Raw genomic sequence first — 17,263 nt, 5'->3', positions numbered from 1 at the left:
GAACAAAAATCTTGAGATTTTAGGGTGTAAAAGTATTAAAAAAAAGTGCTAAGTGTCCTCATCCTCTTTCTTTAGCTTTATGATCATTCAAGAGATGAGTGATGCTTGTAAGGATTATCTCCTAAACTTATAAAAAGGAGAAAGTATTGTAAGAGGGTGATTAGTCTTTGCCCATTGAAGGAAGACCACTAATGGACGTCGGTGGCATCAACAGAAGAGGAATCGAGAGTGGATGTAGGTCACGACGACCGAATAACTATAAATTTGGTGTGTACTCTCCTTTTGCTCTTTATTGCTGTTATTCTCTATTTTAATTATTTATTACATTTGCTTCAAGTAAAGCATACTTTTGATATCACTTCCGGTACGGATTTCATCCAATCAAGGTTTTCAAAATCATTGAAGTTTTTCGAATTAACGAAATTTTTATTGTAAACACTAATTCACCTGTCCCCTTCTCTTAGTGCCGACTTGATCCTAACAGAAGAACCATTCTATGCTGAGGTATCATCAATCGTCTCTTCAAACTACTTTGGTTTTATTGGCTATAACGTGAAAAAACTAAAATAGTGTAAGTGAGCTTGCTTATAATTAACATATATATGTTTAACTTATTATATGCAATCAAGCTGTACATAAAATTTATTATCTAACTCATGATAACGTCTTCAGCTTGCATATGATTAATATCGCTTCTTCTGAAAACTTCATTTGTCTCGATCATATATAAAATCAAATAAATTCATTTCAAATAGTCTCTTTCCAACTCTGTTTGTTATCTTATAAAATTTGTTAATGCCCGACCTTCAAAATGTCTCCCATTCGCTTCTTGGATGTCAATCTTCATCTTGGTCGTTTTGCTAATGCCTTTGCCTCTATCATTGAGAATGAAAATGATATCTAGCTTTGCTTCCTTATCCTTCTCTAATTTCTTCTTTTCCAAGGGTTTACAGTAGCTCCCTTTAATTGTCTTCATCATCATCTTTTTTTCACCTTCCCTTCTTTCTCTTTTTCTCATCAGTCATGATAAGGATCATATATATATATATATATATATATATATATATATATATATATATATATATATATATATATATATATATATATATATATATATATATATATATATAAGGTTTTGATACCACAAATTTGTATCGCTGGCTTGTTCGCACCATCCTCACCAATGATTGCACTTACTTTATCACCCCATGTTCCTACACAAAAATCACCAACTTCTCTCGAAATCTCTCATAGGTTTTGCATTTTAAATGTTAGGGCTTACATTGACTGAGTTGCTTTTTTCGGGAATCATCTTATCAAAGGTTTCATGAGTTTCTTCTTATAGAATGGAAAAATAATTAATTACTTAATTGTCTCAATGAAAACTATAATTTATGTGGCTAATTAGAGAAACACAGTGATCTCTCAGTATGTGGTATCTCAATAATTGATACCTCAATAGTTGGCAAAGGATATAACTTTTTAATAATTGATACCTCAATAGTTGGCAAAGGATAAAACTTTTTAATGATCTACAAATAACAAAAAGCCATCATTAGGATAATTTTGTAAAACAAACTACAATTATAAATCTGAATTTAAAAAAACATACTTGTTCAAATGATATTTTTGATAATATTTTATCGATTACTTTCTAATGTAATATAAGAATTTATCATTTTCATAATCTTAGAGATTCTACTTCCATTGGCGATCAATTTTTATTATAAAAAAATTACTAATATAATATTTCATTAAGTAAATATGTCTACATAACTAACCTATAATACAGGTAGGTGGCCTCTTAAATAGCTGACATAATAAATCTTATTTTGCTTGAATATTTGAATTCTCTCTTCGATTATTGAATTTTTTTCAAAAATAATAAAATAAACTGATGTCACTCAATTAAACTTATTCAAAATTTTCAAATTATCAATTACTGATACATGACGGTGACATCCCATAATTACTTTAACAAAATAATATACATATAAATGCATATGTACATCCAGCAAAAGTCAGTTGATATATCTTCACATGAATGCAATGAAATCATCAGCTTTGTCAATTCCCCATGGGTTGGCCCTTCAAATGGAAGATACTTCTGAGCAACATACCAGATTGTAACTGCATTTATCTTAATTACTTTTCTAATATTTGATAAATTATATAGAAGAAAAATATCAGACATCAAAAATGATAATTGAACTTATCGTTTTCATCTCATCGTTCTAGAATTACCAATAATAATCCATGAGATACGACTATATCAAGGGTATGGAGGACATAGCCAAATGTTATATGTCTTATAATATATGTGATATGGAGATCAATTTTTTTTTCCAATACACTTAGAGTGCCCTAAAGAAGTGACAGATATGCTCAATAAAGCTATAACTAGTCACCATCCAACTAGATGGACTTTGGTTCTTCTCTTCTTCAAATGTGCAACTATAGGTTTACAAATAAATAGAATTGCAAAGATAAAATTAATAAATTATTAATGATAAATTAAAGCAAACTAATTATGAAAGAAGTTTGCAAGAACCCATCTATGCTCAAATCAACATTCTTGAGACTAACTTTGGCATTTCTATGAGTATAGGGATTAGACTTGAGAATTCACTAAAGATGAATATAAATGTAGATCTTATAAACATCAACGACAATCATTAATTGATTAAAATTAAAATAAAATAGAACTGTTAATTTCAATAATAGGTCACTAGAAAGCCCAACAATAGAAAAAGGAGGTCAATAAGTGCACAAATTCATTATTACGTTATTTTTCAACGGGACCCAAAAAATAATGGAACCCTTTAAGATTGCAATATTCCTAAAAAATGATTTTCAAAAATCTGATGATTACTCCAATATTCATGCCATGCAACAAATCGTTTATGAATTGAGAAATTCAATAATAATACTATGTCCAAATTCATCTTTAGCTTCCAGGATAGATAAAAGACTTGGATTGAAGAGTAAAGTGAAATATCAAGCAAACTAAGTTTTTCGTGAAAATCATGCTATGGAAATTCTACAACTAAGAAACAAATGTTGAAAGATGTTAGTTGAGGCAGAAATATATAATTTGGACAAGATATATTAAGCTAGAGGAGGAATGACATACAACCAAACTGGTAAGAATTTAGTAGATGACATTTATTTCTCTACATTTTTCTTCCCTCCAGGTTCACAACCAAACTTTATTGGTGTCATAAAGTCTTTGATAGCTAACTGAAACTAGAATAGTAAAGATCAAGCAAATCCATCCAAGATCAGCTTCTCAGTTCCAACTAGGAATTTAGGTTTTTTCTTTTAATCCATATATGTAATCAAACCATAAATCTAATAGAATTTACTAAACTATAAATTGGTCCATAAATATGAAATTCAAATAGTTATCACAATACTAAACTATCAAAGATGAATACTTGAGGGGAAAACTCTATGGCAGAACCGGAGAGATGTCATAACCCTAGAAAACTCCTTTGTTCGAACTGAGATGTTATCATAACATTGGAACCCTCGACGACATTGAAACACTCGGTAGTACTGAAACACTGATTTCGGAGGTTGTGGCAGTCTTCCGTGTCGTGGCTGTAATCCCAGTGGAACCTACAATATTTAGATCGATCCTTGTGAGTAGCCTTCAAGGGGTTGGGTTGTCGTAAGAGCCCTTTCTCCTTGATATGGAGAAAAATCTCGATATGAGAAGTGTTTAAAGGTAGAGGCGGGGGGCCTCGGGAGTTGTTGCTCGGGTCGGTCAGGTCTCCTGCGGGGTTGCACTACTAGTGGTCCTAAAGTTATTCCTTGGGCCTATTCCATCCTCGGCCTCTTGTTATCCTTACACCTCCCTGCCATTAGGGCTTCAGCAACAATGTACTGGTTGGCGCGTTAGAGCATCTCGGGGATGGTTGCGGGCGGCTTCTCGATCAATGACCAATAAAACCTCGAGGGTCTCAGGCCCATCAAAAATGCTTGCATGATCAAAGAGGGATGAGCATCCGGGAACCCCCATATTTCAGCAGTAAATCGCGCTGTGAATTAGGAAAGTGATTTGTCTTCGCGTTGAGATAATATGAGCGACATGGCCATGGCGAGCCTGGGTCGCACTCTAGCAGGAAATTTTGTTCAAACTCTCTCCTTGCGAGCTGATCAAAAGAAGAGACTGAAGACGACTGTAATCGTTGGAGCATCGAGGTCGTAAAGGGCCATTTGAGGGACTCTCGGGCTTCTCCTGTCCCGACTTGTTCCTTGTTTGGCCTTTGCGGTGTCGAGTCGGTCGGGGGAACTACTAACTGCACTATCTACGGGATGAGCGAGATGATTGTTTGCATCATTCCCGCCAAGGTTTATACTTGCTTGGCCAGGCCGAGGAATACCTCGGGCGAATCGGTCGGGGGAGCTACTAATTGCACTATCTGTGGGATGTCAGCTGGTAGTTCTCCCTCGGGGTGAGCTCCTGCGACATCGACCCTCCTTCTAGCGTTAATCTGATAAGGGATAATTTGGTCGACCGGCCATTGGTGTGGCCCGTAGGCTTGCGAGGAATTATATGCTTTAGGCGATGGGTGTACCCGTACAGTTTTGTCCTTTTCGGAGCATGTGAGCTCCAAAAAGCACCTCTAAGGGTAAGGGAGACCTGGTGGACTTATGAGCCCTTGGTTCCTATACTCCTCAACCAATGTGGGACTAAATGGCCTTATCAGTACTCCCTCCCGTAAGAGAGCCAAGGGCTCATAGCCAAGGTGCACGGCTCGGGAGCGAGTTTGCTCGATCGAGGTGCAAGCCTCGGGGCCTCCTTCTAGCACCAAAATGTTGGTGAATTGATGCACCATGACCGATGAGTTAGCACGGCTTGGTCCACGGGACGATGACGGGAGCTCACGATCGGTTGGAAAAAGTGCTAAAGCCGACTTGTATTGGGAAGGTCGGGATGCTGGCGCCGTTTGAGGGAAGGCATCTCTAGGTCGCGCCTCCAGGGGTGGCTGAGCTCCTGCACAGAAGACCCTCGTCGGGGGGGTTCCCGACTTTGGGTAAATGGAATCGGTTCAACTAAAATCGATTTCTTATCCACTTTAATCCTAAAGTGAACCCAACTAATTCTACAAGCATAAAATGATCTTTCTCAAAAGTTGGAATGATGTATCAAAATTTTTGAAAATAGGAGTGTGAGGTGAGAATTTTAAAAAAATAAAGACTTTTTCTAGGAATTTATCTTAGATTAACTACGTTCCACGTGAGAATAAGATTTGCACAAGGGAGTGTCCCCTATTTGTGCCACCTTTATTAATGTAGCTCAAAAGCATTCACGTACTGCATCCGAATAATTTGGCACCGTGGAAGATTAGGAATTGAATCGTGTTTTGCTGGAATGTTGGAGATTGGGGTGTGCAAAATTTCATTATGCGTGGATTTCCTCGAGGGTCTCGCCGGAAAGGTGAAAGGGTAAAGATGAGGGATTTAGGGATGGTAGATAGCATCACTACATCTTGTCAATTTCCCATCAACGACTACATGGTGAGGGAAGGATTGATTGTTCGAACACTGAGAAGCAATGTCTTAATATATCTTTCCAAGGCAGAATTAAGCTATTATATCGTTTGTCCGCTGTGTAGTTGCCTTAATTTGGATGCTACATTTCAGACTTTTCATTCTTGTTGAGACTAATTAGGTACCATGTAGCTATTTGGGAACTATTTTTAAAGAGTCCTTCAGGACAATGAAATCTATTTTTTTTTTTTCTGATGGAGGGTTTTTGCTGACTGTGAAGAAAAAGGGTGCGCTCTAAGTTATCTTTAATCATCAATAAAGTAACTCGGCAGAAATTGTGGAAGGCTCTGTTAGTTTTCTTGTCTCTTTGAAAATCTAGTGAGGAGGATGTCTTTGTTTCAGCCTCAATGAGTAACAAGAGAAAATTACAGAAAATGTCGTCTGAGATAGAAACAAGGGAATCAGTCTCTCACCTACTTCAAAGTGATTATGAAGTATCAGGTTCTTACTGACCTCTGCATCGGTATCTCCTTTTGTCAACCTAAACTAGTACGGAAATCAGAAAACAATATTGTCACCTGAGAGAGAGCAAGCGAGTGAATCATTGGCCTCTACCAACATCATCATCATCATCATCAAGTTTACAAGTCCCAAATATAGGTGTTTCAATGGCATGCTAAGAAATAGAGACTTTGTCATTCTTTTGTGATTTATCTTGAACAAATTATTCTCTTGCTAAGTAACTTGCACAAGTAGCAAGAGAATTATGGTGATTCTATGCATTTTCGTGCTGATTTGATTGGTCTCTGTACAAGGCCTCTTCTGGTCAGACTGTTTGCACTTGAATAAGCCTAAACATGGATCACTAAATCTGAAGATGCTATACTGTATGTAGTAGGAATCTTTTCATCTTTCTTTCGCTTTTGCTCAGAGCATTAAGGAGATGTTCTGAATTCATATCAATCACATGAGAAGGAAGAAAGTTGTCCCGTCTTTCCTTAAACCCTAAAGCCTACCCTCTAATTCCATTTACACACATTTTTCATTGCTGTTGTTTTCATCTTCTCTTTGGCAGGAGGCTGTGAGACACCATAGTCTAGTTTTAAGACTCGGGAAGAGCACAAAGTGGATGATCTTGCCACGGCCCTGGCAATGAGACTGCTGCTACTCCCCTTCTCAATTCAGCTGGCTGCCAGATGGGATTTGGATTGTTACACACTTCATTCTTGCCACAGATTAAGCAATTAATTTGAGTAAATATATTGATGCATCAAGTCCTGTTGCGGCAAGAACTTAATAATATAATATTTTCACTAATTCAGTTCTGGTTCAGAAAATTTTCTTCTGAGCACACAGTAATTTTCACTGCCAGGAGTATCACTGATGATACGCCAGCTATACTGCAACAACAATAGTAATAAGTTCTAATTCCTACCCAATTATTTGGGATCAACTATATATATATATATATATATTATCGTTGAGTCTTGTACAAGTAATATCTTTGATTACGTTAAGTGAACTCAATCTTTTATTTACATTTTTAAGTGAAGTCTTCTTAGATTTCTCTTTTTATGTCTCTTTAGTATATGTTCTTATTATTTTGAATAATTCTTACTTATTATATCCTCAATTGGAGTTAAACTTAATTGTTTATCAATGAAAATATGTTTTTTAATAACTTTATGCATTCACCTTAATATTTTTTTATTTTGGTGATGTAAATTTTTTATTTATAATATTTCTTAATCGTCCAATAATTGAATTCATAAAATACCGACGGTCTAATAATTATTTTATAATTTTTAAAAATAAATAGGTTTACTTTTAATCACTTAATTTTTATTTTATAAATAAAATCTTCATTAATATTTTCATCGTTTAAGATTTTTAAAACGTTTAAATATTAAAATATATTAAATTTACATTTTATATATTCAATCTTAATCTTAACTAATTCAAAATTTTTAGTTTTATAATTATGTGAAGGTGTCATCTAGTTTAATCGATAGATTTATATTCAAATTAAGTGTGACGGAATCGTTTCTTACGAACAAACCCAATGGAAATATATGATATTAAACAGAATTATCACAATTTAACTGTACTAATAACTGATCCACAACACTAAACGTCCTTTTCACCTCAAGTCCGGCCCATAAGTTTCCTCCTCAGCTACTTCGCACGTGCAACCGAACCGGAGAACGGGGTGGTTGTCTTCTTCTCCCTCGCATGCTTTGGTTTGCATCCCTCGCCCCCGTCCGCACGTGTCAACCCCCCTTCCCGTACTCCGCCTCAGCCGCCCCTTGTCCCTGCTCCCCAGACCCTCGCTCTCTCTCTCTCTCTGTCTCGCTCGCTCGCTCCATTTACTTGACAAAAGCACTGGTCTGCCCGCCTGCTTCCGTTTCTCTGCCACCAACTGCTATTATTAGTTGCCTAAACAACCCTGTCTGCACGACTAGAAAAGAAGACGGACTACCAGCCAAGTGTGTTTTGAATTGGGAAGTAGCAACTGCAATACTTCTCCTCCGCCCCAACTCCTCCTATATCACCTCCATTTCCTCTCCCCTCCACCCACCGATTTCATTTTCTTTATTAGGGTTTTGTCTTCCTCCTTTCTTGCTTTCTTTCGGTTTCTTGGGGCCGGAATTTTTACAAGAAAGGATAATATGATCAAGCAGATCCTCAACAAGCTGCCCCGCAAACCCTCCTCCAAATCCTCCGCCGCCGCCGCCGACCCCTCCCTCACCTCGTCGTCCGCGAGAGCATCCTCGAATCCTGCCAAGAAATTTCCCGGATCGCAACCCGCCGACGCGGTCGGCAACGGCCACGCCGCCGACGCCGACTCCTTCGCCCTCTCCCTCCTCGCCTACGAGCCGCTCCCCAGCTTCCGCGACGTCCCGAGCTCCGAGAAGCCCGGCCTCTTCCTCAAGAAGCTGGCCATGTGCTGCGTCGTCCTCGACTTCGGCGACCCCGGCCGGAACCTCAGGGAGAAGGAAGTGAAGCGGCAGACGCTGCTGGAGCTCGTGGACTACGTCGTCTCCGGCGGCGCCAAGTTCAGCGAGGCCGCCATGCAGGAGGCCACGCGGATGTTGGCCACCAACCTGTTTCGCGCCTTACCGTCGTCTAACGTGCAGCGCCACCGCAGCCCCGACGGGTTCGACGGCGAGGAGGAGGAGCCCGCGATGGAGCCCGCCTGGCCCCACCTTCAGGTCGTCTACGAGTTCCTGCTGCGCTTCGTGACGTCGCCGGACACCCACGCGAAGCTCGCCAAGCGCTACATCGATCACTCCTTCGTGCTGCAGCTGCTCGACCTGTTCGACTCCGAGGACCAGAGGGAGAGGGAGTATCTCAAGACCATACTCCACAGGGTGTATGGCAAATTCATGGTACACCGACCCTTTATCAGGAAGGTCATCAACAACATCTTCTACCAGTTCATCTTTGAGTCCGAGAAGCACAATGGGATTGCCGAGCTGCTGGAGATCTTAGGGAGCATCATAAACGGGTTTGCTTTGCCGCTGAAGGAAGAGCACAAGCTGTTCCTGGTTCGTGTTCTGATACCGCTTCATAAGCCCAAGTGCGTCGTTCTATACCACCAGCAGCTGTCATACTGTATCACACAGTTTGTGGAGAAGGACTATAAGCTGGCAGATACGGTGATCAGAGGATTGTTGAAGTACTGGCCAATAACAAATAGCTCGAAAGAGGTCATGTTTCTTGGTGAACTCGAGGAGGTGTTGGAGTTGACGCAGGTGGCAGAGTTTCAGAGGTGCATGGTGCCCTTGTTCCGACAGATTGGACGCTGTTTAAACAGCTCACATTTCCAGGTACTCCATTTTTGTTGTGATAATTGGTTCCGCTGACTATCTCTGAAACCATAGATACTTATGCTCCAAATAACGGTTGCGTTTTTGGTGTGCTCATTCTTAGAGCCAAGAAGTCTGATGAGTTAACATCATGCAAATTAATATTTCTCTGAATTTGCATTGGTGTACATCATGCTTTTGGACAGAGCAATGCTCAAGACTTAATTGTAAAATGTGATTAACCTCGATTAAAATTGATGTGCTTTCAACCATTAAATATTGCAAAGTGAAAATAGAACCCTGGAGCAAGATCTATGGTGAGAGATTCATTCTTCCTGGAAAGCCAAGGATTTCAAAGCCATTTATCTCAAATAGATTGGAAAATAGGGACTTTTTTAGAACACCATACACCAAGAGTAATTAATGTGTTGAGGGGAAAAAAGGCCATGAAAAGCCAACTGCATCATGAAGAGTGCAGAGAGGAAAAAAAAAAAGGAAATTTTATAAAACAAAAAGGGGTTCATGATTTGTAGTTCATTTGCACTAAGAGGGATCTAAGCTTTGCATAAGTATCTGTTAAGAGCATGTGCTAGGATGTTGCAATCTTATTTCATAACATGAATATACCTGTTCATGCTATAATGGTAGATACACTGTTTTAGTAAGGTTAGTGCTATTCCTATAACAAATTTTACTCCGTGATACCCTCTAAACATGATATTTGGTTTAAACTATTGCAGTGATGCTGATAAATTATCTGCTACTGCCGACATTGGAATATAGTGTCAAAGTTGTTGCCTACTTGAATACCTTTAACTGGTTTACTGGTGCTATATGTGGAGGTTCTGTATAATGAAATGATATATGAAAAAAATGATGGTTGAATTAGGATAATGGATTGATAATTTGCATTTGCTTTAATTAGTCAAATCAAGTGTCTTTTGTGGGGGTAATGCTGCATATGTTGACCCTCTGCAGGCCTTACATTGGCAAGAGTGTCATGCGCTAGGCATACTCTTCTACTGAAAGAGATGGAATTGACTCAAACATAGATAACACTGACAAACCTATTAAGTTAAGGAATTGGATTATCATATGTGAAAACCCTTGGAGGTGAGAAATCCTTGGGATGTTTAGATTGCTAAAAGATCTGTCAGATTTAAGAGATTATGGTTTCTGAAATATGCCACAATGCAGAGAATGAGTGGTCAAAGAGAGTCTGAGATCATTTGCCTGATGGCAATCTTTATTTTCTGTCAAGGAGAGTCTGAGATCAGTTACCTGAGATCTTTATTTTCTGTCGAGGATGACAATCACACTTGTGGACCCAGAATAAAACATATTACGAATTTCTAAATTCTAAAAGCTATTCAATTAGCTTTAGTTATGAATATTTTGATCCTTGATTCCATCATTGACTGTAGTTAGAAGTTTGGAAAGTTACAGTTTACAGAAGTGTTATTCTTGAGTTTCTTTATTATCTTGCTCCACAGTTAACCTACATTTCTCCCTGGATTCAAGGAATTAAATTACGAGAACATGATTTTGCAACAAATTACTTTCTGTTACTTACTTCCCTTCCTACCAGTTGGTACTATCAGCAGCCTTCAATTCTCTGTTTCATAGTAAATCCTTCCTGTTTAAAGTTTGAACTACGGGCAGTAGATCGACCGGATTATACTAAAAGTGTATTGGATATGATGTTGAATAGGAAATATGTTGAAAATTGGAAACGACTGCCACTCTTCTGGCAATCTTGAAGTTGGGAAATTCTTTTTCATTGTTTATATTTTGGGTGTTATGCTAGTGCCATACAATAATAAAAACAACAATAAAGTTCTAAGCCCCTACTCTTTAGGCCGGCTACATGGATATTTTTATCAATATTGAAATCTACGAAAGGTCATATGTCTAGTTAAGTTGAATATTTAAATATTTATTTATAGTTTTTATTAAAGTCTTTTTAGGAATTCCGTTACCTCTCCTTGCATCACTAACACTAATCAGTTTACCTCTTCTAACTATGTAGGTCTTCAGAGCAAGGTTCGCAATACCATACCGTACCGGTATTTCGACCTAGGCTCGGTACCGGTACGGTACGGTATTCCGAGCTGACACGGACTTAGCTGGTTTTGCCTAAGTCGTGCGGCACCCTTGCGTGTCCGTCCGCAAAGGTCAGCCTCCCCGCAGACTCCCATTGTTCCTTAGGACCAACAAAAGAGAGAACGGGCTAGAGAGAACGCCTCAATCGGGATCCACAAGCAAACATCTCCGAAAAACACTTCATAGACAATGCAAATTACAAACAGACTTTACAAGCTCTGAACAGTGGCACAACAAAGGGTAAAATGGTCCATTACAGACCGAAAGGCTCTCGCACGTGTCTACATGACACAACCTTTATTTACAAGCCTAAAGAGGCCACCAACCCAACTAAAATGGGACTATTAAGCCTTCGGCCGCCCCTTTACATTCTGTACAAGGCATGAACATGCCAAAAGACACGGACATACATAAGCATTACATCAAACACCCTGTTTCGAAGTTTGTCCGTGACATTCTCCCTCACTTATCCCTTCGACGTCCTCGTCGAAGCCTTTGTGAACACTGCAACTCTTCGCCTTTGCTGAGTCTTCAATCTTCTGCTCCAGCTGCAATGCGCCTCCTGGCTCCCAGCTGCTCTCCGCTGCTGTTTTTGAGTAGTCGAACCTTTGATCCGCCATGCTGCTTCAACTCGCCAATGACTCTGACTCTGGTGTGGGGTTGGCTGAGTTGTGTTGATCCTCGTTGATTCCTGCGGATCCACCAAATGAAGGAAAAGACCATCCTTACTGCGCCAGTCTCTCAAAATTTCCACATGCTGCTTGAACTGGGTGGATGCTTGTTGGAGCTTTAACGAGCATCGCCTCGCAAACTTCTGAAGTTTTGGGTCCTTCCTCCACAAAATCTGCTCATTGACTCTTCTTTCAGTTAGTTGTCACATCCAAGTAGGTTCGCATCACTTCCGCTTTCAATTGGCATTTCGTTGGGAAATGAAGCGGACAATCTACTCTCAGTAGCACTGATCACCGTTGGTGAGGATTTGACAACTGTTGTCTTCCATTCTCTTCGAAGGGTCATTGAACTTGTGCAGAGCTCCTCTGCTGGATAGATAAGAGAATTGGGGTACTCGGTTTCGCCCATTCTCTTAAGAGTTGAGAAGGCAAAGGTTACTTGACTTCGCCCGCCTCCTCGAGGTTGTACTTCATGCATCGAGCTGGTTATTGGCCTTCGCCTGCTCTTTGCTCACACTTCTGAAGCACTTGAAGTGTTTGCACTCCTTGCGTTGAGTTAGCTACTGTGATTCACCTTCTCAATGCCATCGAACTTCTGGAATGCGGGAAGTTATCACCCCAACTTGGAGTAATTCTCTGATAGATGAGGTCGCCTCTGGGATTGTACCGTCTTCTCCATCAACCCTGCCGCCTACTCCACTGAGTAGCAAAGGTACAGCACCGCGTACTGCCTGCTTCGTTCCTTGGTCGTGCACTCTTGCATGACCCGAAGTCCTTCACTTACGGCTATCTTGATGAGAAACTTGTTGACACCGGCCTTACGAAGTTTCTTGGCCTCTACCCTTCAGCCTTGTCTCGGTACTTGGAGATTGCCTCTGCATGCTCCACCTCCTCGGCCCCTTTCACGACCAAGCGCTCTCCCTCCGTGAGAGCAAGGGATCAATGACTTTCACGGAAGTCCCGCCTCTGCGGTACCATGGCGCTGCCATGCCCATGGCACTACTATCCGTCGCCTCGCATCTACATCCCTTTTCTTCACAATCAGTAGATATGCCTCCGTGACACTCCTCCGAGTCCACCTTCATTCTAACTGATTGCTTGATTTTGGGTAGCTAAGTCCCTCTGGACTCGTCGTCGCTTCCTCGCCCCTTTCGACCCCCTGCTTCAACACCTCTGTGTTCTCCAAGCAAACTGTTTGGTCGATGGAAAGACAGATTGCAACTCCCATGCATGGCCTCTGCCATCACATTGTAGGGTTTGCACCGATTCTGTTCTCCTTAGCTTCCTTGGTAGCAACGTTCGCTTACTCGGCCTTGTCCTCTAACTTGCCGGGCTCCCTTAAGCGAATATGAGCTCTGGAGCAGTCCAACTCTCCAGCTGCTTCGATCATACCTCTGCATGACCAAGTTCCTCCCATGGAACTCACTGGTACTTGCATTCGAACTTTTCCCTTGGTGGAACCCAGCCCCCATATGCTGATGACCAAGGTTTTCATCCGATGCAAAATTCGATGCACGCACGGAAGACCCGCCTCTGCGGTACCATGGCCTTCACTCCTTGAATCCATAGCCCTTCTTGCCGTCGTGTTGTTCACCGAAGTGGAGCTCCCAGTAGCTCCTGATCATACCTCCATATGATCCAGTCCCTCCCGGGACTGTGTCGTGTGTATCGCATTGCCACGAACTGTTCCACCACGATCCGCTGCACCATGTCGCCTCCTGGTGACATCTCTGTTGCATTCTGATCCTTGTGGGATGAACTCGAATTGTGAACCCTCCATGTGTGGCCTCTGCCAATACATCGCAGGGTCTCTTCCACCTTCGATTTTGTTCGCTCCTTTGGCAATTGACCTTCATCCACCCACTCTCGGGTCACACATAGATGAAGCACCGCTCTAGGACAGTCCGTCGCCTAGTAGCTCCCGAAGTCCACCGACTTCACTGTAATTTGTGCACCATTGTCTGGATCCTGGGCCTCTGCCCCTACCAACACAATCTCCGCTGCGCATCGCTTCCATTATAGCAACTTTGAATGACAACACTGTGGCATATTCTTCAAGAGTACCTGCCTCTGCGTCCTCTTGCCCCGTGCTAAGGCCTTCTGAACTCAACTTCGCCTCCACAAATTGAGTCGCCTTAGTTCCTTCATCAAATGTTCCTCCGAGATAAGGTGCATGTGCCCCGAAGCTCCCTTCGTCTTTGGCACCATGCAAGATGAGTCCGCTCCGTCAGAATGAAAGACCCATGGAACAACATGATCCTACTCTTGCCTCTACAAGAGTTCATGTCTTTGACCTCTGTCTAAGGAAAGCACTGTGCTTCTGCTCCATGTTCCAACTTCTCTGCTGGCTCCCTTCATGCGGCTTGGGTACTTCGCCAAGTTACACCCAAGTTGCTCCGCTCCTCGTTTTCACATTGAGTCGATGGTGGCCCTCGTGCCCACCATTCCACGGGTCAGCCCTCCCTTGAGTCCGATCTCTACATCGACTCCAAGTGTGCCTTCATTTAAGTTGCTTTAGGTTGCTCCCCCACTTGATCTCGCAATGCATCCACCAATGCATTCTCTCGAGCGAGATCATGCGACAACTCCTCGCTGCTTGCTCGGTCCATTGAGCTTCGTGGAGTTGTTGTTTGTGAGGTACTCCTCCTCAACATGTGAAGTTCGTCTCACATGATTCTCCCTCTGGAGAGCCGGGACTTATCCCTCCTGGATAACTGTCCCATTGGAGCAACATCTTTCTTCGTTTCGGAGACCACCATCCCCTTGGACTACTCCGATCTGCTGAACAAACTGTGCATTGTTCTGCCTCCTGCAAACACACTTGCTAGATTGCGACTCCCCGTCAATACAGCCCCCACTGCACCCCTCAAGGCCTAGCAACATGCTGAACTCATTGCACACTTCAGCCTCCTACGGACGTATCCTTCACATGCCGAAGAGAAAGTTTCAATGCTCCATGGCGCCGAGTCTCGACCGCCTTGGGATGGCCACGAACATTCCATCGTCCGCATACAAGCTCATGCATGAGTACCGAATTCTTCGAGTTAGCAATTCCCCTCACCTCTGTGAGCTTTGCACAACTCTTTCGGTCGCTGAGCAACTCATTCCACTTTGCATGGTCTCGTCCTTTGCCAAGCGCCTCGCTTGCCTTGAGCACCATCAAGTAAAGTTGTCAACGTTGAGCTGTAGCTCAAACTCAGCCATCCCAACCTTTGTGCACTCCAAATTCTTCCAAGCTTGCCTGTTCTCGTGGTGCCTCTTGCGCGAAGGGTTGGCCATTCTTCTGAATGCCAATCTCAGATGCCCGCTCCTCTGAGCGACTCTTTTCCCTACATCTCCATGCCCGTTTTCCCTCAAACGGTCGCGCGTGTGCTGACTGCCCTCAACGCAGCCCTGCTAGGTCCCCCACGTTTACATGTCAAGTGTTTCTATGAGTGCTTGTCCCGCTCTGATACCATATGACACGGACTTAGCTGGTTTTGCCTAAGTCGTGCGGCACCCTTGCGTGTCCGTCCGCAAAGGTCAGCCTCCCCGTAGACTCCCATTGTCCCTTAGGACCAACAAAAGAGAGAACGGGCTAGAGGGAACGCCTCAATCGGGATCCACAAGCAAACATCTCCGAAAAACACTTCATAGACAATGCAAATTACAAACAGACTTTACAAGCTCTGAACAGTGGCACAACAAAGGGTAAAATGGTCAATTACAGACCGAAAAGCTCTCGCACGTGTCTACATGACACAACCTTTATTTACAAGCCTAAAGAGGCCACCAACCCAACTAAAATGGGACTATTAAGCCTTCGGCCGCCCCTTTACATTCTGTACAAGGCATGAACATGCCAAAAGACACGGACATACATAAGCATTACATCAAACACCCTGTTTCGAAGTTTGTCCGTGACAGAGCGGTACACCCAGGTGTGTCGAGTACTGTAGCACTGCTACAGTGCTACAATGCACTCGGACCGGTAACAGGCGGTCCGCGTACCGACAACCTGTCGGACCGGTACGTACCGCCCGTACCGGGCGGTATGGTTCGATACGGCAGACCCTGCTTCAGAGCATATGTTCATTCTCTCTTATGCTAGTGCTATATTAGAATAAATTCTGGTTTCAACTTTTTTTTTTTTGGCAGTTTTAAGTTCTTTGCTATTTTTCATTCTTAGTTATACACTAGTTAATTACCAAATTGATTTCCATATTCATGCACGTTCCTACTTTCACAATCAAATTCAGCATTCAACAAACAGAGAACATAGATGTTTCTGTGATAAGTTGTGATCATTATCTCTATTCCACAGCATGCCATCTTGATGAAGTTGAAATTTATACTCTTAGGGCCCAGATAAATTAGGGTTGCTGTAATCAATTCTGCATTTTGAACCCTCTATAAAGGTGTAACTTGCATCCAGTAGAAAATTTAGGGGAATGAGCATTTTTGTTATATGCTGGCAATATTCCTGGTAGATTAAGAATTATATTAAACTGTCCCTTGGTTCAGGTAGCAGAGCGAGCTTTGTTCCTATGGAACAATGATCACATAAGAAACTTGATCATCCAGAACCGGAAGGTCGTACTGCCTATTATCTTCCCATCATTGGAGAGGAATAACAGGAGCCACTGGAACCAGGCTGTTCAAAGCCTAACTCTGAATGTGAGGAAACTGTTGTTGGATGCAGACCAAGAGCTTTTCAACGAGTGCTTGCTTAAATTTGAACAAGATGACACAAAGGAGAAGGCAGCACAGGAGAAGAGAGAACTGACATGGAAGCGCTTAGAAGAAGTTGCAGCAACGAGAGCGATCAGTAATGAAGCTGTGCTGGTTTCTCGAATCGTCTCTTCCCTCCGCATTGCTGCACCAAGCCCTCTTGCAACCGCCTCTGCAGTATCGCCAGTAACTGGTAATTAACTTGAAAAGAGTACGTTGGGGTGACATTCTGAGGCTTGGTAGAAGATTAGGTCGTGATGATTAGTCCTCTTTAGAGTAAGAAGATGTGCATAATCAGAAGTTATTATAGGGACAGAACATTCATGCGAAGTAATTATAGTCATATTCTATTTGTTTCAGCAACGACTGCTGCTGCTTTGAATGTTACATATAGATTCATTAACATTAGTGGCAGAATCATTTTAGGTAACGTGTTTATTTGCTGGATCGATAACGATTTCTCACAGGGCT

General features: G+C 42.0%; 1 protein-coding gene across 2 annotated transcripts; it reads left to right on the top strand.

The window, feature by feature from the left end:
* The first annotated feature begins 7,743 nt into the window (after positions 1-7,743).
* Positions 7,744-17,151, top strand: LOC135650071 (serine/threonine protein phosphatase 2A 59 kDa regulatory subunit B' gamma isoform-like). Of its 2 annotated transcripts, none has more exons than XM_065169177.1 (2): positions 7,744-9,329; positions 11,338-11,614. In XM_065169177.1, the coding sequence occupies exons 1-2, from the start codon at positions 8,169-8,171 to the stop codon at positions 11,386-11,388; spliced, it is 1,212 nt and encodes a 403-aa protein (XP_065025249.1). In that variant the 5' UTR covers positions 7,744-8,168; the 3' UTR covers positions 11,389-11,614. The 2 variants fall into 2 exon arrangements, with proteins under 2 accessions (XP_065025249.1, XP_065025247.1); XM_065169175.1 differs by lacking the exon at positions 11,338-11,614 and adding an exon at positions 16,586-17,151 and having other exon boundaries at positions 7,747-9,329.
* The last annotated feature ends 112 nt before the right edge of the window (positions 17,152-17,263 follow it).

This window comes from Musa acuminata, chromosome BXJ3-9 (genome assembly GCF_036884655.1).
Source record: "Musa acuminata AAA Group cultivar baxijiao chromosome BXJ3-9, Cavendish_Baxijiao_AAA, whole genome shotgun sequence".
Classification (NCBI taxonomy): Eukaryota; Viridiplantae; Streptophyta; class Magnoliopsida; order Zingiberales; family Musaceae; genus Musa; species Musa acuminata.
The sequence above is the reverse complement of the archived record's forward strand: the minus strand, read 5'-3'. Positions and strand labels throughout refer to the sequence as shown.

Bases quoted from the DNA above. Each gene is read 5' to 3' on its own strand.
- LOC135650071 (XM_065169175.1), top strand. From the start codon at position 8,169: ATGATCAAGCAGATCCTCAACAAGCTGCCCCGCAAACCCTCCTCCAAA. The intron at 9,330-16,585 runs GTACTCCATTTT...CCCTTGGTTCAG, and splicing joins TAAACAGCTCACATTTCCAG to GTAGCAGAGCGAGCTTTGTT.